The 22,529-nt window shown below is 41.5% G+C and overlaps 1 protein-coding gene across 1 annotated transcript in view; it reads right to left on the minus strand.

Annotated features, from left to right (window-relative positions):
- fam210b (family with sequence similarity 210 member B) overlaps positions 1-22,529 on the minus strand; it is a 56,007-nt gene that overhangs the window by 10,978 nt on the left and 22,500 nt on the right. The window contains exon 2 of the mRNA XM_043710206.1: positions 3,775-3,956. Coding sequence (XP_043566141.1) covers positions 3,775-3,956 — 182 coding nt within the window. The remainder of the gene's footprint in view (positions 1-3,774; positions 3,957-22,529) is intronic.

The following is a 22,529-nucleotide window of genomic DNA, read 5'->3' on the forward strand; positions in this document are numbered from 1 at the left end:
GGCTGAAAAGTGGCAGATGAGATAAATGCGAGGTGCTGCATTTTGGGAAAGCAAATCTTAGCAGGACTTATACACTTAATGGTAAGGTCCTAGGGAGTGTTGCTGAACAAAGAGACCTTGGAGTGCAGATTCATAGCTCTTTGAAAGTCGCAGGTAGATAGGATAGTGAAGAAGGCGTTTGGTATGCTTTCCTCTATTGGTCAGAGTATGGAGTACAGGATTTGGGAGGTCATGTTGCGGCTTTACAGGATATTGGTTAGGCCACTGTTGGAATATTGCGTGCAATTCTGGTCTCCTTCCTATCAGAAAGATGTTGTGAAACTTGAAAGGGTTCAGAAAAGATTTACAAGGATATTGCCAGGGTTGGAGGATTTGAGCTATAGGGAGAGGCTGAAATGACTGGGGCCGTTTTCCCTGGAGCTTCGGAGCGGAGGGGTGACCTTACAGAGGTTTACAAAATTATGAGGGGCATGGATAGGGTAAATAGGCAAAGTCTTTTCCATGGGGTCGGGGAGTCCAGAACTAGAGGGTATAGGTTTAGGCTGAGAGGGGAAAGAAATAAAAGAGACTTAAAGGTCAACATTTACACACAGAGGGTGGTACGGATATGGAATGAGCTGCCAGAGGATTAGGTGGAGGCTGGTACAATTACAACATTTAAGAGGCATTTGGATGGGTATATGACTAGGAAGGGTTTGGAGGGACATGGGCCGGGTGCTGGCAGGTGGGACTAGATTGGGTTGAGATATCTGGTCGGCATGGACAGGTTGGACCGAAGGGTCTGTTTCCATGCTGTACATCTCTATGACTCTATGACTAGTCAGTCTTACATCTGTGGTCAGCAAGGTTTTTGGAAGAATTCTGAGGGATAGAATTTTTGACTATGTGGAAATACATAGCCTGATTAAAGGCAGTCAGTCATATGGCTTTGTGAGGGGCAGGTCATGCCTCACAAATCTTATTGAGTTCTTTGAGGAGGTGACCAGACAGGTCAATGAAGGTCAAGCTGTGGATGTGGTGTATTTGGACTTCAGCAAAGCATTTGTTAAGGTAGACGCATTCATAAAGTCAGGCTGTCTGGATTCAGAACTGATTGGCTGACAGAAGGCAGAGAGTGGTTGTAGATGGAAATTATTCTGCCTGGAGGTCAGTGGTGAGTGGTGTCCCGCAGAGCCTTGATCTTGGGCCTCTGCTCTTTGTAATTTTTTATAAATGACTTGGATGAGGAGATTGGGGGTGGGTTAGTAAATTTGGCGATGACACAAAGGTTGGAGGTGCCTTTGGAAGTATCGAGGGCTATTGCAGGCTGCAGTGTGACATAGACAGGATGCAGAGCTGGGCTGAGAAATGGTAGATGGAGTTCAACCTGGGTAAATGTGGAGTGATGCATCTTGGAAGGTCGAACCTGAATGCTAAATATAGGATTAAAGATTGGATTCTTGGCAGTGTGGAAGAACAGAGGGATCTTGGTGTTCAAGTGCATTGATCCCTCAAAGTTGCCACCCAAGTGGATAGAGTTGTTAAGAAAGCATATGGTATTTTGCCTTTCGTTAACAGGGGATTTCGTGTTTAAGAGCTGTGAGGTTTTGCTGCAGCCCTACAAGACCCTGGTGAGACTACACTTGGAATATTGTGTGCGGTCCTGGTCACCCTACTATAGGAAAGATACAGAGGCTTTGGAGAGGTGCAAAGAAGGTTTACAAGGATGCTGCCTGGACTGGAGCGCTTGTCTTACAAACAGAGGTTAACTAAGCTTGGACATTTCTCTCTGGAGAGAAGGAGGAAGAGATGCGACCTGATCAAGGTATACAAGGTCATTAGAGGCTTGGATAGAGGCGATAGCCAGAGATTTTTCCCCAGAGCAGGATTGATTGGCATGAGGGGTCATAGTTTGAAGATATTAGGAAGAAGATATAGAGGAGACGTCAGAGAAAGGTTCTTTATGTGCAGAGTTGTGAATGCATGGAATGCATTGCCAGCGGTGGTGATGGAAGCAAAGTCATTAAGGGCATTTAAGCAATTGCTGGACATAGACATGGACAGCAGTGAATTGAGGGGTGCACATGTTAGGTTATTTTATTTTAGATTAGGAATAATGCTCAGCACAACATTGTGGGCCAAAGGGTCTGTTCTGTGCTGTACTTTTCTATGTTCTTGGATGACTACTCAGGAAAACACAAAGTTAACAGGAAGAAATTTCCAAACTTCATCAAAAGAAAATAAGCAACATAGAAAAAAACATGTTCCACGAAATGAACACATTCCTTAAATTCCTTATCATAACAACTGCTGTTTGCTCTGATTCAAGTTAACCTCTTCGACCTAAATGGAATTTTTAAACTATATTAAAATCAGTGCTGCTTTACAACAGTGTGTTTCAATATAGGAAGAGAGATGAATGATGGAGCTCTAATTCTTCAAATTAATAAAGTCACATTCATATTTTTACTGAACTTCTTTATGTCAATCTTGATCTAGTTGAAAAAGGAAAGATTGAAGCTTGGATGGTGCATAAATGTTTCCAGGAATTGCTTGGGTCACATGACTGTTTATCTGACATACATTCGATGGCATTCTGGGTTTTTTTTAAAATTTGTTCATGGGATATGGGCATTGCTGGTAACACCACCATTTATTAGCAATGTTCAATTGCTTGAGCAAGTGATTGTGAGCTGCCTTTCAATTGTTGCAATCATCTGGTGTCTTCACGTTCACTGCATTCAATATACAATCATGACAATCAGTGAATTACTTCTGAAAACTGCGTTATTCAAGCAAACCTTATAAACCAATTATTAGAAAGTGCATTCAAATAATTTCTAAACATGTTAGTCACTGGTTTTTGATGATGTTGACTCAGGGAAACACTCTGGGAAAGATTACTTCACATATTTGTGTGTGTTTTCAACAGAGTTGGATGCTGTTAGTAGCTCACGATGCAACAGTTAACGAAAGTCCCTCATGTTAGTTAATCTGAACTAGAAATTACATGAGCCGTCTCCTGACTATGATCTAGTGGAACTCATTTTCATTTATCTGGTTTTAGATAAAAAGTGAGAATAGGATCGGATTAAGCTGTGATGGCCTTCACGTTTAAAATATAAGCCCTGCCAAGGCTTACACATGAAGGAGTAGTTACTTGAAAAATGACATTACTTGACACCTGATACACATCTTACAGCCTTATAAGAAGTCAGTGCCTAAGGACAGAAGGTAGAAAAGGGGCAAAATTTGGAGAAACAATAAACACTGCATAATCACATTGTTCGAAATATCCACTCATTATTTAATATGCTACCTGGACTAGAGGCTGGTCTTACGAGGAGAGGTTGACTGAGCTCAGATGTTTCTCTCTGGAGAGAAGGAGGAAGAGAAGTGACCTGATCGAGGTGCACAACGTAATGAGAGGCATGGATAGAGTTGATAGCCAGAGACTTTTCCCCAGGGCAGGATTGACTGCCACAAGGGGTCATAGTTTTAAGGTTTTAGGAGGAAGGTAAAGGAGAGACATCAGAGTTAGGGTCTTTATGCTTAGTGTTGAGAGCGCATGGAATGCATTGGCAGTCATAGTGGTGGAAGCAGAGTCATTAGAGACATTTAAGCGACAGCTGGACATTCACATTGTCAGCAGGGAATTGAGGAGCGAGGTTAGGTTATTTTATTTTAGATTAGGATTAATCCTCAGCACAACATTGTGGGCTGAAGGGTCTGTACTGTGTGCTGTACCTTTCTCTGTTCTATTACAATTAAAAATGGATCCTTCAGAAGACTAACCTTGAGACCACCAGATAAAATATTCCAAGTGAGGTCAGTGATATTCCAACATGAAATACAACCCCTACAGCTCCATACTCTTTGAAGACTTGTTTCAGCTGCTGGGACTTGCTGAGTTTTTTACCATCACTGCTGTTAAATCTTCTGGCTTCATTCCGAGTTGTTCCATCTCCACTTACACTCTAAGGAGGCACAACAAAGAGGAAGTTTATTGATGAAGGATAAAGCAAAAGCAACAAAACACATCTTATAAAAATCAAAAGAAATGTGGATGCTGGAAATCAGAAACAAAAACAGAAATTGCTGGAAAAGCTCAGCAGGTCTGGCAGCACCTGTAGAGAAAATCAGAGTGACCCTTCCTCATAACAGATGGTATCTAGGAAAATGTCAGTTTTTATGCAGATGATGAGTGGGTGGGGGGAAAGAGAGCTGTGCTGGAGAAGGAGGAGTAAACAATAGCTGAAGAGAAGGCCAAAGCGAGTTTTGAGAAGATTTGTAGCTCAGGTTGAGATTTTGGATGTAGGTTTGCTCGCTGAGCTTGGAGGTTCATTTCCAGACATTTCGTTACCTTACTAGGTAACAATATCAGTGGGCCTCATGCAAAGCAATGCTGAAAATTCCTGCTTTCTATGTTTGGATTTCTTTGGGTTGGTGATGTCATTTCCTGTGGTGATGTTATTTCCTGTGGTGAAGTCACTTCCTGTTCCTTTTCTCAGGGGGTGGTGGATGGGGTCTAACTCGATGTGTTTGTTGATAGAGTTCAGTTGGAATGCCACGCTTCTAGGAATTCTCATGCGTGTCTTTATTTGGCTTGTCCTAGGTTGGATGTATTGTCCCAGTCAAAGTGGTGTCATTCCTCATCTGAATGTGAGGATACTAGTGAAAGAGGGTCATGTCTTTTTGTGGCTAGCTGGTGTTCATGTATCCTGGTGACTAGTTTTCTGCCTGTTTGTCCAATGTAGTGTTTGTTACAGTCCTTGCACGGTATTTTGTAAATGATGTTAGTTTTGCTCATTGTCTGTATAGGGTCTTTCAAGTTCATTAGCTGCTGTTTTAGTGTGTTGGTGGGTTTGTGAGCTACCATGATGCCAAGGGGTCTGAGTAGTCTGGCAGTCATTTCTGAGATGTCTTTGATGTAGGGGAGAGTGGCTTGGGTTTCTGGACGGGTTTTGACTGCTTGTTTGGGTTTGTTGCTGAGCAATCAGTGGACTGCGTTAATGGGTACCCATTCTTTTTGAATACAGTGATTTTCCTCTGCTCTGCGTAGTTCCTCTTTGCTGCAGTGTGTGTTGGCTCATTGAAATAATAGAAGGCCAAAAGACAGACAGACAAAGTAAATAACGATCAGATTGGGAGGGTGAATAGCTACTAATGGGGACCATTATTGGCTAACAATGGGTTGTGTGTAATAGCAGACCATGTGATAATAAGGCTTGGTGTCTGAGAATAGGAATAAGGACATGGGACAGGTCAAGCCCTAAAGCTGTTGAACTCAATATTGAGTCCAAAAGGCTGTAGAGTTCCCAAGCAGAAAATGAGATGCTGTTCTTCAGGCTCAGCCAGAGCACTGCAGCAAGCCTGAGACAGAGATTTTGGGTACAAGGTGGCGTATTGAAATGGCAGGCAAATGGAAGCTCAGGGTCGTTTTTGCAGACAGAACATAGGTTTTCTGTGAAGCAGTCACCCAGTGTATGCTTCGTTTTCCCCATTGTAGAGGAGACCTCATTGCGAGTAGTGAATGCAGTAGACTAGATTGTATGAAGTGCAGGTGGATGGTGCTGCTTCATCTCGAATGTGTGTTTAGTTCCCTCTGACTCTGAGGAGGGAGGAAGATAACGGGCAGATGTTACACCTTCTGCAGTTGCAGGGGGAGGTGCCACAGGGCTGTGTTGGTATCTTCACATATTCAGTGGGATTTTCCAAGGTTTGTGGCACTCAAACAATGGTCATGTAACAGTGTCAACTTGCTTCAAGGAAAAGAAAAAGCTGATGAAAGGCAATCAATTCATAACCTTCAAGGAATGAAGAAAAAGTCTGGCATTTATATAGCACCTTTCATGACCACTAGATGGCTCAAACCACCTCCGATTTCTTGAAGTCTTTTTGAAGAGTTGTCATGGTTACAATGCAAGTTGTGCAGTATATTGTAGATTGTAATTATAATGTAAATTTGTAGCCAGCAAATTCCCAGAAACAACTAAATAATAATTGGATTTTTCTTTGTGACACTGATTGAGAAATAACTATTAGCCAGGATAACTCTCCTAACCACTTTTTAAAAGTGTCTTGAAGCCCTTATGCTCACCTCAAAAGACAGATTGGAGCCTCACTTTAATGTCTCAATCAAAGGACATATGGCAATGCAGCACTCCCCCAGGAATGCACTCAAAATAAGTAATGGAGTGGGACTTGAACACAAAACATCAGGTTACCAACTCAGTTATGGCTAAACATAGAAGAGTCATAGCATCAACGTTAACATTATTTTTTTTCATTAAATATTTGAAATGAATTACCCGGGCAGAGGGAAATCTAGATTTCCAATACTTGTTTGTGCATTAATCATTAAAAAATATGTTCTTGAAAAAGGGTTTTTAATCTACTTCCAATTACTTCTCATGCATTTGTACATAGTGAAGCTCACAATTTTAGTCACTAGTCATTAGGCAAGACAAAAAAGCTTAAAAAATGAAATATAGAAAATGATGGAAAAACACAGCAGGTCAGTGTATTCCTACAAACTGCAAGAGTGCAAAAACACTTCAGGCAGATCCTGATGAGCCTTGTCTGAAACTTTGTGATGTGTATTTTTCCACCACAGAGACTAGCATGAGTAGCATGCTATATATTTCCAGTATTCACCAACTATATAACTTGCATCCTCGAGTTTAGATTTATTGTGGCCCAGGTAACAGCATGGAGTACTGAGGCACACAGTTAGTGCATGTATGGACTTATCAGGAGATCCGACCCTTAGCACTTTATCAGATGACCAATGCTGGAACCTCGTGATATTTGCCATCTCAGTATGTGTTACTTTGCATGAGATTACCACCAACGTTGTCTCTCCTGTCATGAACCTGATGGTTAGCGGTAGTTCACCACCACCTTCTCTGAGCGAACAGCAGTGGGCAATAAATACTGGCCTAGCCAGCTATGCCCACATTCTATGAGCATACCTTTTTTAAAAAGAAGGAAATATCTCTATACAGCAAAGAAGTGACACTATTCTTGGGTAACAAGAAGGTTTATTGCATGATTGTAATCAGTACAACTATACTTGGTCTGGTGATAATGATTAGGACTATAGGGGGTCTCACTCTGAGAACATGAGTATACACACACACACACACACACAGACAGCAGTGGAATAAATGGAGCAAATATGGCCTTTAACCTTAACATTAACCCCTTCAGAATCACTACTTTGTACAACACTAGCCATGCAATAATTGATCAAATACACAAGAGGGAATTGAATTTAATTGAATAAATTTTTTCAAAATTACCCAAAACTTTGATAGATTACAACTGCAGTACCCTCATCTGCCACTTGGTGAAAATAAATACAAACACGAGAGCATCAGCAACATAAACAATGAATGCCAGAATCATACAGCAGGTCAGACAGTACCTCTGGAAAAACAGCAGAGGAGTGAATGTCCTCCTTTAAGACTTGCATGAATTGTTTGTGTTTGTAGGTGCCAGCTGATCAGCTGCAAGGCCTGAAACATTCCCAGCCCAGCTCCAAATTGTAAATTTGGAGAGAGAGTGCGAACAAATGGTAATCGCTGGCCAAACTAGATTGCAGGAAAACGTACAAGTTCCTATCACCAGGATCAAAAACTTAAGTGGTAATGATTAACAGTCACCAATTTGAAAAATCACTAAGTAAACAGACTTCAAAAATCCAACGGAATTCCATTATATAAAATGTTCCTTGTGGAAGCATTTAAAAATCCTTCTTTAAATAGAGATTGAATTTCACACTGACTTGCAATTGTACAGCAGCTGGAATATAATAAGATGCCCAAGGCACTTCAGAATTGAAACAGGTAAACTGCAGAAGTGCCAAAGCAAAAGGCAGGGTGGTAAGGGGTAGGTTTCACTCCAGCAATGCATGCTTTTATTGAGAAAATGTATAACAACTGAAAGCTAGACGGTTACAATCACTGAGACCTGACTAACATAGCCACCACCATCAGGTCATTTGTAGGTATATCACATATCAATCCCCATCTTGGCAACAAGCAATGCAGCTTTGTTGAAAGCAACTGCCTGTCTGCAATCTTAAATTACAAAGGAAGCCCCTCTGGGAAGGTATTCTATCCTGCTGTATCACAAGGATTTACCAGAATATGGATAAAACAGTCATTTTAACTGCTTGCCAATGAAAATAAAAATGAGCACAAATTTAATGCAGCAGACAGATTTGGGAGAGTAAGGAGGTCAGGTCATATGCAACACCAGGGAGATTAATGATACCCTGTACCATTTCTGTGAAACTAGGTTAATGCAATGGATGGAGATTAATAATTTTATTCAGAAACACATCAGCCTGGGGTGATAGAAAACAGAATATTTCCATAGATAAATGGTCATAGAAAGTAGTCAAACCTGCACATTCATACACCTGGAAGCAGATGGGCTGCCAGAATATGTTTTTTGACAAATAGGATAAATAGACAAGGTGTTTTCCCTGGGGTGTGTGTTGGGTGGGGGGAGGGAGGGAGAGGGACAGAGAGAGAGAAAAATGAGAGTCCAGAACTACAGCATAGGTGGAGGGTGAGAGAGGAAAGATATAAAAGAAACCTAAGGGGCAATGTTTTCAAGCAGAGGGAGGTGCTCGTTGGAACGAGCTGCCAGAGGAAGTGGAGGCTGGTACAATACAACATTTAAAAGGCATCTGGATGGGTATATGAATAGGAAGGGTTTGGAGAGATATGGGCCAGGTACTAGCAAGTGCCTTTTAGGTTGGGATATCTGGTCGGCATGGACAAGTTGGACCGAAGGGTCTGTTTCTGGGTTGTACATTTTTATGACTCTATGATCTATCCATCTTTTTAGAAGATTGGAAAAGAAATAGTCTCTCAGACAAGGGCTGTTTACAGCTAATTTTTATTGTGCTGGTTGGCAAATTTCTGTGTGACGATATTAATTCCATCTATAGTCTGTTAAATAACCACTGGTCATTGCTACTCACCAAAGATCTTTTTTTTGGATAGGAGATATTATAATCAGACTCAGTAACTGCATTCGCCTCTACCCCTCAATCCATATCACAAAAGGAACAGATTTTCTGGTCACGATCACATTGTTGTTTGGTGGCAGTTTTCTGTACAGTATACAGGAGTTTACTTTTGCAAATTGGCTGTTGTATTTCCTGCATTACATTATGTGCCTACACTTAAGAATGAGGACAAGAACAACACTAAAATAATGCTCAGCCTTCAATACCTCACCACAAGCAGTGACAATACTTTCCCACCCAGTGGCTCAACAGGGCCATTGACAATATAAACACCTTTGCAGCTAACCTTCCAGAGGTCTCCTCAGCTAACGTTATGTTCAGTCACCCAGACTCATACTTCTGATCTACAAAATTGATAAAGACAATTTTCAAAACTGCACCTCCCTGTTCTATTTTGCACCTTAAACTGTTCAAATCATCCCCTGTAAAATTCATTCTGCTAGAACCTTTATAGTATAAGAATAATCCACAAAAGACACACTCCAAATCCAAAAGATTAATATTTTATATTGCACATATTTCTGTTAAATATGTGCCAAACACAATCCCAAACACTTTTTAATTGCCAGGATAATGAATTCAATAAAAATTGTAAAGGATAAAACTTACCTTCTCCATCTATCTTCACATATTTTCAAACTGGTTGTATGCTTGTTTGGAATAAAATTTGGAAAAAAGTGATGAATCTTTTAAAACTCAACTTCTCCCAGTTCAGCTCCCTTAGCTTTTATAAATTGCCCTGATATGGCACATAACACATTAGTTAACTAATGCATCTGAAAGAGTACTCTTGCCTCTGATGCCTCACACTTGGAGAAAAAATATTCATTGATCAAAGACTCAAGAGTAATTTGAGGCCTTTACAAAAGCATAGGTCTCCAATTCTGAGAGGCGTGCAGACATAATTGACATTGCACAGAGTGCTGGTAATGTCTGAGGTCGCTCCAGAGTAATTCAGAGACCCAGACTAATACTCTACTGGTATTGTTTCAAATCTCGTATGGGCAGCTGGTGAAATTGGAATTCATTTAATAGATCTGGAATACAGAACTAGCTGTAAGTGATGGCAACCATGATTCTAAACATTGATTATTGTACAAACCCATCTGGTTCAAGAATAGCTCATCGGAAAGGAAATCTGTCATTCATACCTGGTCTGGCCTATATGTGACTCCTTAACCACAGCAATGTGGTCCACTCTAAAGTGCTCTTTGAAATAGACTTGAGTGGCTACACTAGTTCAAGGACATTTAGGGATGGAAAACATATGCTGGCCTTGCAAGCAAATTAAAACCCGTAGCATTCCTTAAATATACTGTAGCCAGCAAGTATGGGCACTTTGTAGAAACCAGCAGGGTACAATCCATTGCATTAATACTGGACGTGGGAGCACAATGTTTGACTAGATTTGCTATTAGCACACAGTAACTTGATGAGCTTGCTAGCACCCTGTAGGTCAAGAAGCCACTTTAATTAGATCTCAGCTAGGATCTGTCAAGCAAATTGCCTAGTTGGCAGGATAACAACATTGATAGCACAGACATGGCTTGGCCTTTCACTGTTAAATATTCATACAGCATTTATTTGAAAACATCCTGCAGCTATGACGAAATTTATAACCCAGATCAGGGCCACAATAATGTGCGAGTTAGTTTCATGTCATACAGTCATGGATACTGCAACTTGTTACACTGCACTAAATATTGAAGCTTGTTTTGGAGCAATCTTAACTCGTGATTTATCTGTTTATACTTTGGAAAGACAAGAGCAGGTAAATTATCTATTTGGTAGGTGTCTCCATCATTGTATGGATGAGATCCACTTCCACATATTACTGCAGTGCAGCATAATGAAGAAGACTCAAAAGTGCCTGAGAGCCATGTCTTTTCAGTACTTAAAACAAGAAACACAGTCTGTTCCTGAATGTCACCCAAACAAAGCTCACATCAACCACAGCTGATCAGTCAAATACGCCATGTCTATCATATGTTGAAGGAGAGACCTGGGAACATCGAGTTCTTTACATTCCTCAGGACTCGCCTCACGCAGCATTGATGAGGAGATCCAATGGTGAATCAGCTGCACTAGCACAGCCTGTCACAAACTACACCATCAAGTCTTCGAGAACAAAGTCAACAAATGTCTTAGTCATCGATATCTCTCGTACTATAGCGAGACCTGGATTGTGTATTAGCAAAGCAGAAGAGAGAGAGACCCTTCCACCAGCAACATCTCCACCAAATCTCCGAAATTCAACGGCTGCACTTGGGGGAAGAGAAACTATTATCTTTCTACAAGCTACAAAACTCTCGAAAAAAAATCAATGTCGATGGAACCAGCCACTGTGTCCATTGGGTTAAAAATTATTTTCTCTGCTATGTCCTGTTTGGTAAACTCTTAGGTGGCAATCATATCAGTGGAGGCCAAAGAAAATAAATACAATAAAGACACTCTAACGCTCTCCATGTATTGCAGCAGCTACGCCATTAATGACGGGGAGAAGCTTGCTACTAATCTCTCAAAGTATAAGACTACATCAGGTTTTGAGTCATATTTTAGTGATGATGCAGACTAGCTACAGGGAAGGAAAGAAAATCCTGTGTTGAAGATCCCAAAAGTTCATGGACCTTGCTGCTCCAAAGGCTGAAAATTGGCCTATGCAGCCACAAAGACTCATGGTAGTAACCTATGACCCTGAACAGAAATAGTCATTGAAATGAAGGGTCATCAACAACGTTGACTACGAGCCTAGATTCCTGGAAATCCAGCCTTTGAAAGACAAGCAACTCATTCCATTTTACATTTGGATGGTTGGTTGGTTTAGCAAGAGCTTTGTCAGCCCAGGGATTTAGATTAGATTAGATTAGATTACTTGCAGCCCTACATTTCCCCTTCTCCTAACACTATGGGCAATTTAGCATGGCCAATTCACCTAACCTGCACATCTTTGGACTGTGGGAGGAAACCGGAGCACCCGGAGGAAACCCACGCAGACACGGGGAGAATGTAGGATGGGTGGTTTTTGGACTGATTTGCCAAAGAAGCAACTGTACTAATAGACCACAAAGATCTGGTAGAATTAGCCATTTGACGTTTACGTACAGTTTAAATCCAGCTTCCCATTAATGTCAGAGTGGTCCTTGAATGTCCTGTATAAATCATTAAAAAATCTGGAGATATCAAAGATATTTGCTGCTGTCACATGAAAGTACATTTCTTAAACATAATACCGAGTGGATGCTAGAAATGTGAAATGAGAATTTTATAAGCTTTGTGATGACAGACTTATGGTGTGTAGATGATGTATAATCATTAAAGAGTGAAATTGATTTCATCAAGTACAAACTGTGGAAGTAAATCAAATCAGCACATATTCTACATGGGATGGAGGAGGAACAGACTGCTTCAGCATCGTCAGCACCTAGCAAACAAAAGGCCATGTTTTACAGCATAATGACAGTGAGTTGATTGCTGGCTACCATTGTATTGCACATGCTTATCAACTGAACACAAGGAGACAAAATGCATCTGTAAAATGAGCGTTTATTAAAGTTAACTGGTCTCCCAGCTTCTTCCCTATAAGACTGGCCCACTGCAAGATCCATACATTGAATTAGATTTTGTTAACATCCCACAGCAAACTGCTAACTGTTCAATCAGTCTGAAAAGGATTAATATTTGATTGAATGACTTGGATATGAACATAGCAGGTATGGTTAGTAGGTTTGCAGATGGACACCAAAATTGGAGGTGTAGTGGACAATGGAGGAGGTTACCTCAGAGTACAATGGGATCTTGATCTGATGGTGCCGAAAAATGTGTTGCTGGAAAAGCGCAGCAGGTCAGGCAGCATCAAAGGAGCAGGAGAATCAACGTTTCGGGCATAAGCCCTTCTTCAGGAATCTGATCTGATGGGCCCAATGGGCTTAGGAATGGCAGATGGAGTTTAAGTTAGATAAATGTGAGGTGCTGCATTTTGGAAAGGCAATTTAGGGCAGGACTTATACACTTAATGGTAAGGTCCTGGATAGTGTTGCTGAACAAAAAGATCTTGGAATGCAGGTTCGTAGTTCCTTGAAATTGGAATAATGGGTAGGTAGCATGGTGAAGAAGGTGTTTAGTATGCTTGCTTTATGATCAGGGGATTGAGTACAGGAGTTGGGAGGTAATGTTGCAGCTGAACAGGACATTGGTTAGACCATTTTTGGAATATTGCCTGCAGTTCTGGTCTCCCTGCTATAGGAAGGGTGTTGTGAAACTTGAAAGGATTCAGAAAAGATTTAGAAGGATCTGCCAGAGTTGGAGGGTTTGAGCTATAGGGAGAGGCTGAATAGTCTGGGGTTATTTTCCCTGGAGGTTTGGAGGCGGAGGGGTGACCTCAGACATTTATAAAGTCATGAGGTTCAGTAAATATTCAAGGTCTTTTTCGTGTGTGTGTGTGTGTGTGTGTGTGTGTGTGTGTGTGTGTGTGTGTGTGTGTGGGTGTGGAGAGTCAAAAACTGGAAGGCATTGTTTAAGGTAGGAGGGAAAAAATTTGAAAAGGAACCTAAGAGGCAACTTTTTCATGCAGAGATGGTACATGGTTGGAGTGACCTGCCAGAGGAAGTGTTGGAGGCTGGGACAACTGCAACCTTTAAAAGGCATCTCGATGGGTATATGAGTAGAAGGGTTTGGAGAGACATGGGCCAAATGCTGGCAAATGGGACTACATTAATTTCAGATGTCTGGTCGCCAGGGATAAGTTGGACCGAAGGGTCTGTTTCAGTGCTGTACAGACACCATGAATACAGTAAGCACACAGTGATAACGCCATAGAGTCATAGAGATATACAGCATGGAAACAGACCCTTCAGACCAACCTGTCCATGCCGACCTGATATCCCAACCCAATCTAGTCCCACCTGCCAGCACCCAGCCCATCTCCCTCCAAACCCTTCTTATTCATATACCCATCCAGATGCCTTTTAGATGTTGCAATTGTACCATCATCCACCACTTCCTCTGGCAGCTCATTCCATACACAATACCACCCACTGTGTGAAAACGTTGCCCCTTAGGGCTCTTTTATATCTTTTCCCCTCTCACCCTAAACCTATGCCCTCTAGTTCTGGACTCCCCGACCCCAGGGAAAAGACTTTGCCTATTTACCCTATCCATGCCCCTCATAATTTTGTAAACCTCTATAAGGTCACCCCTCAGCCTCCAACGCTCCAGGGAAAACAGCCCCAGCCTGTTCAGCCTCTCCCTATAGCTCAAATCCTCCAACCCTGGCAACATCCTTGTAAATCTTTTCTGAACCCTTTCAAGTTTCACAACATCCTTCCGATAGGAAGGAGACCAGAATTGCATGCAATATTTCAACAGTGGCCTAACCAATGTCCTGTACAGCCGCAACATGGCCTCCCAACTCCTGTACTCAATACTCTGACCAATAAAGAAAAGCATACCAAATGCCTTCTTCACTATCCTATCTACTTGCGACTCCACTTAAGGAGCTATGAACCTGCACTCCAAGGTCTCTTTGTTCAGTAACACTCCCTAGGACCTTACCATTAAGTGTATAAGTCCTGTTAAGATTTGCTTTCCCAAAATGCAGGACCTCGCATTTATCTGAATTCAACTCCATCTGCCACTTCTCAGCCCATTGGTCCGTCTGGTCAAGATCCTGTTGTAATCGGAGGTAACTCTTTTCACTGTCCACTACACCTCCAATTTTGGTGTCATCTGCAAACTTACTAACTGTACCTCTTATGATACGTCGTAAGAATTTAGTGGGAGACTAAGTAGTATGACGGGTGGAAGATAAACTGTAGGCTTAATCCTCCCAATTACCATGCAGTAGTTTTTTTATTTAAATTCATTCAGAGATGTGGGTATCACTCACTGGGCCAGAATTTACTCCCGTCCCTAGCTGCCATCGGAGATGTTGGTGGTGAGCAATTTGCCTGAATTGTTGCAATCATTTGTTGTAGGTACACCCACAATAACTCGACTGTTTCAAAGGTTGAAAATCCGACTACACAAGCTGTAAAATGCCTACACAATAGAACAGTAAGAGTTAAGATTGCATAAATTTCTACATAGTGGAAATAATGTGCCAGTTTTTACTTGAGTGGTGAACAGCAGTGTTAATTCGGCAACAATTTGTTTGTTCAAATAAAAACCTTAGGCAAAAACCACCCACCTAGTGAGAACACGACCCCAAATCTGATTAATCCACAAGGAATACTTACAATTCCTCAACTCTGAGCCAATACCAAATGTTTTCAAAGTTAGAAGCTCAGATCTACTTCTTCCAAATAAATATAGTGCCTTGTGAAGAAATAACTAAGAACTCAGTTGCACATTTTCCAAATAACTTGCACAAACTAAAAGTTATTATTAGAGATCAACGATCAGGTAGCTGAAGGAGCAGCGTTCTGAAAGCTTGTCCTTCCAAATAAACCTGTTGGACTATAATTTGGTGTTGTGATTTTTAACTTTGTGCATCCCTGTCCAACACCAGCTCCTCCACATCTGCAAATTTAGTCATGGCTCAGTTGATACTACTCTTACCTCCTAGCCACAATGTTCCAGGTTCAAATTCCACTCCACGTTGTAAGCCTTTGCATGTGTCATTTTACACACACACACAATCAAAATATTGTTCACTTCTGTATTGTATTAATAATTTTGAATCATATAACCATTGTTTTAATTCTTTTGATGAATGAAAGGTGTTTCTGGTCAAATCCTAAGTGGTTAGTTTGACTCATGGTGGTATAATGTGCATCGGAGAAACTGGTACCCTGACCGAAGGGCTGCATTATGGGTATTAGGACTGGAAGTCAGAATGGGAAGTTATTTGTCAAGTCACAAATAATTGCTACAAGTCTGAAACGGTGATAGAGTTGAGAGGAAGCTATTCTATTGTATTTGTAACCATAAAGGTAAGGGAGTTGGAGATAAAACCTCTGGATCAGAACAGGAATTATTACTGAGGCAGTTCATACAAGAATAGACAAGGTCAGACTGGAAAATCTCACTTGCGAAATTCAGTGAGATTTTATGACCTGCTGGGACACAGGTATGGGGATCTGTCTTGATTGCATTTCCTGTTTGATGTGGGAACAGTTTGATCATAGTCTATTACCCATGATTCCCACACATTTATCCTGCATGTTTAGAAATAAGTTGTACGTGTATTGTGTGAGCCAGATTGTGATTCCAGCCCCAATGTATGTTACAAGAGAGCCTGAAGACCATTGAAAATGGAATAAAGATGTGGTGAATGCACAAAGGATTAGAACGGAAGAAAAACAGAATTTTCAAGAGGGTTGGAGGGCTACCAGAAGCCAAAAAGGACTGGCTTGGAAAGATTTAACTGTGAAGATAAGAATTCTAACAGATGCTGCCAGAAGTGCTAGGTTTCTCCACCACTTCTGCAGGAAATTAAGAACTGTCACAGTATTTGCTTTTGTTTTGATAAGATTTCTGTGAAAACTCACTTTCAAGCCACAGCTCTTTCCTCAGCGTCTGACTCCAACTCTGACCTATCTAACCTGGATTCCAGTTTAAGTTCCAATCTTGGTGTTTCAAATCCACCAGGATTTCACTTATCAATAAGAACGCAGAACACAGAAGAGTAAAGCACAGGAAGAAGCCCTTCAGCCCACTATATCTGTGCTGACCACGTTACTGTTATAAACCAATCCCATCTGCCTGCACATGATCTGTTTCTCTCTATATGCTGCCTGTTCATGTGAGGTATAGAATGTTCCCCAGATTGATGTGATCATTGCAGCTTGAGATACACATTTAGTACCATATATCAGCACACACAGCAGCGACTCTCAGCAACTCGAAGCTGTCCTGGTCTATGTTCCATTTATTCTTCGACTCATCTAACATCTTAACAAGAAACCTTTTCTCTTCCTTTCAGGTATTAGGGAATGCAAGCTTCAAAACCTTCTTCATATCCTGTTCCCTTCCCCCCCCCCCCCCTCTCATTCTAATTGCCCCTCTGGTCATGGATTTACTACACCTTCTGGCCTTCTGCTCTGTGACGCTGAACAATTGGTGCCATTCTATCTATTTATGCCCTCACTCCAATGAATTTCAGGCGCAACACAACGTTGAATTCTTCTTTCATTGCCCTTATCTCCACATCCACTTCTTTGGACAGAAGTCTTCTTCTTCCTCCATGGAATCATTCATTACCCTCCCTTCATTTGGACGTCTGGCTCCACCATCTTACCTGCTCTTGGTCCATTACATTGGCTCCCTTAAATTCCTGCTCACCTCTGCCACTAACTGTCCCCTTTTCCCAAACTTGTTGCACTCTGCTCTCAGAAGTGTGACCCTAGCTTTATTATCAAACCTGCAACAAGTATGGCACTGTGGTTGTCAGGCATATTGATCTCTACCTTGCAGAAAGCAACCAATGCTGGAGATCACAGCAGGTCAGGCAGTATCCATGGCGAGAGAGCAAATTAACATTTTGTGTCTGGATGACTCTTCATCAGAGCTGAAGTGTGAAGGGGACAGCATTTATGCCATAATGTTTTTTTGCTGGGATGTTACAAAATAAGTTTTTACAATTCAGATCACACCTCCCACCCCTTTCCTCAAATCTTTCTTCCAATTCACTGATTATTTGTAATGCTTCCTGTTCGAGAATTGTTTAAAAAAAATCCAATTCCGCACTTTTCTCACCGCCACCTGATCATCTTTGACCCTCCCCTTCCCTTGGTCTACATTTCCAGGGTCCAAGTTGTCATTACAAACCCATGGATTCTCACATGGAACTCGACTGCACTCAATAACCTGATCAGCCAGACTTTGCATACACTAGAGTTTTGGCTACACTTTATAATGTAAAAGGCAAACAAACCCATTACATACATTTTTTTACGTATTACAGACTGTGGCTGTGTTAAACAGTAAATCTCCAGCTGCCACCTGTGTTCGGAGCTATCAACACTCTTAAAGTATCATTAGGCGTGACATTTGCAAACAGCGTGAATTATATACATATCCAAATCCATTAGAGATGACGGAATTTTGCTTTTGCCCCAAAAGGAAACGTGGCTTTAAAAGTGAGAGTATCTATTAGCCCTAAAGTGATGTATTCTCACACCTGTACAGTTTCTATTGAGTTGAGTTATCAGTGCCAATGCCATCAGCAATGAACAGTATGCAATCCATTTGACTGCACGTATAGGGAGCTCTGCTTCCAGACATGTCACCATGACAACAGTCACGAGGGCACTACCACCTGAGTGCCACTCCTACATCTAAGGGAACCATTTGGATAAAGCAAAGCAGACTGGTGACCCAGAAATGCTAATGCAGAAGCAAAGAACAGGAAGAAACAAAGTAGTGCCTGCTGCAGTGTAACCTGAGAACAAGATAGGAGTGTCACTGGCAAAGCCAACAGTTATTGGCCATCCTTAATTGCAAAACTGAGTGGCTTGCCAGACAGCTTCAGAAGGCTGTTAAGGTTCAACTATATCCCTGAATTCACAAAGAAGCCAGATCAGCTGAGAATTACATATTTCCTTCCCAAGAGGACATTAGTGAATCCACAAAAGGATTTTGCAATGATTCAGTAGTTTCATGGTTGCTATTCATGAGACCAGTTTTTTTCTCTAAAATTACTCATGAATTGATTAGATTACATTACAGTGTAGAAACAGGCCCTTCGGCCCAACAAGTCCACACCGACCCGCCGAAGCGCAACCCACGCATACACCCACATTTACCCCTATACCTAACACTATGGGCAATTTAGCATGGCCAATTCACCTGACCTGCACATCTTTGGACTGTGGGAGGAAACCGGAGCACCCGCCGGGTCTGTGGCGCTGTGAGGCAACAGTGCTAACCACTGTGCCACCGTGCCGCCCCTTGAATTCTCCCAGCTGAGATGGAATATGTACTTCCTAATCATTAATCTGGGCCTCCAGATTACCAGTTAAGTAATTTAACTAGAAATAACACATTACATTGTCATCTTGAAGGTTAATTGTCTTCAAATCGGAGCATTCATCTAATAAGCAGAGATTGTTTAGAACAAACATAAATTTGTCAGTCAAAGTGTAGTCCACTAATGTTTAGTGGAAACGGCACATATTAGTATGCAAGACCCCATCCTTTGCAAATGGAAAGAACATATATATGCATTACCTCTATTTCAACTCAACAAAATTGGTCACAGCCATTTGCTGGTACATTTCTCATAGAATGCCTTGATCAGAGCCAACTTGCCAAGTTTAAAATTTACACCAAGCCTGGCAGCTAAGTGTCAATTTTCTAATTAAGTTACTGAGAAACCGAGCTGTACTGGTCTAACCAGGTCCGCCCTATCTCTACCTATTTGAGATCAAAAATAAAATGCTTGAAAGACTGGGTTTGAAAGTTTTGATCTGTTTCTCCAAAATGTTTCCAGGTTTTTCTGTTTCAGATCAAATTCTTCGCAACGCTGTTTTGATTTTGTTTCACTCGTGGGCATAGCAACATAATGTTGTGTTACTCAAACAGTAATCCATGGGACCTAGCCTAATGATCCAAACCATGAGCTCAATCCCACCAAGGGAGTGGAGGAACTTAAATTTAATCTACTAAATCAATCAAGAATAAAATTGCAGTAACTGTAAAAGGTTACTATGGGACCAATTAAATTGTTTGCGCAGAAAACTGGCATAGGCTCAACAGGTCAAATAACCTCCCTTTGTAATATAGCTGTGCAATAATTCTACTATGTTGTAAATCCGAATCTGCTCACTAATCTCCATTAGAGAAGTAAACCTGTCACTCTTACCCAATCAGGCCCATCTCGAGCTTGTTCCTGAGGTCTCTTATTTTCTTTTTTTAAGGAGTTGGCAGCACTGTCAACACTGCAGCCTGGGTTCACAATTCTTGGTCAGGGTTTATTCCTTTGGTGTGAACGTTTTCCTGTTTGTGCCATGAAAAGCAGCTCTGACAGAATCAGTAAAAACTGAAGTTTTACTTCAGAGCTGCAACTATCACCTTGGCAACTGGTCAGCTTTGGGAGTGAAAGAGGAAAAGGAAGGGCTATAAGAGCTTGTGAGGCACTGACTGTTGAGATGGTGGTAGAAGATGAAATCTGGGTCTTGCTGTCAAGTGTTTAGACTGGCACAAGGATATCACTCCTGATCAATCAGTCAACCACAATTGCTGTTTCAAAGCAGCATTTGAGGCTGAATGGCCTCTTTCTGCACTACAAGTTTCTATCCTTTAATGTTTCCCAACAGCACAGTTTCCTGTGAGGTCCCTATTATCACAGATGCCAATCTTTCAGGCAATTTGATTAACTCCACGTGTTATGAAGAAATGGCTGAGCATATTGGTAACAGCAAATGTTTTGGGCCTTGACAACACCTGAACTGTCATGCTAAAGACTTGTGCTCCAAAAGTAATTGTGATGTCTCCACAAAAACAAAACAGCTTGCTACTTAAATTAATCTCGATCTGCACCGCATGCCAGACTGGCTCAGTTGGTAGCACTTTTCCCAGAAAAAAAAAGTTTAAAAGAAACATAATTGGAAGTGAAAGGGATAGAGGCAGGTACAATTACAAAGCTTTAAAAGACATTTGGAGAGGTACATGGATAGGAAAGATTTATGGCCAAACGCGGGCAAACTGGACTAGTTCAGTTTAGGAAACCTAATCAGCATGGATGAGTTGGGCCGAAGGGCCTGTTTCCATACTGTAAGATTCTCTGAACATATTAGTCCTACTAGAGCATTGTTCTAAGGTATACAGAACAAGTGGGAGTATTATCCGTCATTCTGAAGTTTTACTGTTTTATTCCTTTTCGGTTGATTCAGATTCAGAGGGCTAGGTTCAAATCCTACTCCTGGGGATTAGGCAAAATAATCAAAGTTGGGACATTCCACTGTGGCACAAAGGAAATGCTGCAGCATCAGGACTGCTGTCTTTCAGATAAGATGTTAGATCAAGGACGTCTTTGCTCTCTGGTAGATGCAAACTTCCCGAAGTTCTTTGTCGAGGATGGGTAGGGTTTTTCCACATGCTTTGACCAAAAATTATATCTCAAACCAATGCCAAAAAAATCAGATTATTGGATTGTTATCCCATTGCTGTTTACTCAAACTTGCTGTGTACACATTAGCTGCCATGATTCCTATATTTATTCTAATAGTGACTGCACTTGTAGAGGTTTATAACATCATGAGGGACATGGAAAGGATGAATAGCCAAGGTCTTTTTTCTGCAGTAGTAGAATCCAAAACTAGAGGGCATAGATTTAAGGTAAGGCTGGGAAGGGGGGCAAGATTTAAAAAGGACCCGAGAGGTCATGCAGAGGGTGGTGCAAATATGGAACGAGCTGCCAGAGGAAGCTGTGGAGGTGGGTACAGTTATAGTCTGACTCTACTACATTCCCTTGTCCTATTAATGGCAGCCTTGCATCCTGTTTAAGCCCAAATGCTCTGGAATTTCTTCACTAAAGTAATCAACCTTCATATTGCTCACCTCCCTCCAGGGCCTCCTCAAAATCCAGTTCTTGGACCAAGTTTTACATCAGCTCAACCCTTCTGGGGTCTCTTCCTCTGCTCCCACTGTTATTAAATGGCTTTGGATATTTTTGTGAGCCAAATGCAATATATAACTGCATGTTATTATTGCTTCTTAAGAAATGGAAAGAATATAAAACCCAGGAGCAGAAGCAGGCAATCTAGCACCTCCAGTCTGTTCTGTCATTTAATATGATCATGGCTGACCTTATCTTGACTGAAAATGTGTTGCTGGAAAAGCGCAGCAGGTCAGGCAGCATCCAAGGAACAGGAGAATCGACGTTTTGGGCATAAGCCTTCCTGAAGAAGGGCTTATGCCCGAAACGTCGATTCTCCTGTTCCTTGGATGCTGCCTGACCTGCTGCGCTTTTCCAGCAACACATTTTTAGCTCTGATCTCCAGCATCTGCAGTCCTCACTTTCTCCTCGATGATCTTATCTTGGCATCAACTCCACTATTTCTGCCTGTAGCCCATAACCCTGAAAAATCTATCTGCTTCTTAAAATTTATTGAGCAATCTGGTGTTCACTGCACTCTTGGAGTAGTGAATGCCACAGATTCACAACCCTTTGAAAGAAGTAATCTTTGAAAGAAGTAATCCACAGTATAGAGGGCTGTTGTAGGCTGCAGCGGGATATTGACAGGATGCAGAGATGGGCTGAGAGGTGGCAGATGGAGTTCAACCTGGATAAATGCGAGGAAGGTTGAATTTGAAAGCTGAGTACAGGATTAAGGATAGGATTCTTGGTAGTGTGGAGGAACAGAGGGATCTTGGGGTGCAGGTACATAGATCCTTAAAATGGCCACCCAAGTGGACAGGGTTGTTAAGAAAGCATATGGTGTTTTGGCTTTCATTAACAGGGGAATTGAGTTTAAGAGTCGTGAGATCTTGTTGCAGCTCTATAAAACTTTGGTGAGACCGCACTTGGAATACTGAGTCCAGTTCTGGTCGCCCTATTATAAGA

Source organism: Chiloscyllium plagiosum, chromosome 20, assembly GCF_004010195.1.
Source record: "Chiloscyllium plagiosum isolate BGI_BamShark_2017 chromosome 20, ASM401019v2, whole genome shotgun sequence".
Taxonomy (NCBI): domain Eukaryota; kingdom Metazoa; phylum Chordata; class Chondrichthyes; order Orectolobiformes; family Hemiscylliidae; genus Chiloscyllium; species Chiloscyllium plagiosum.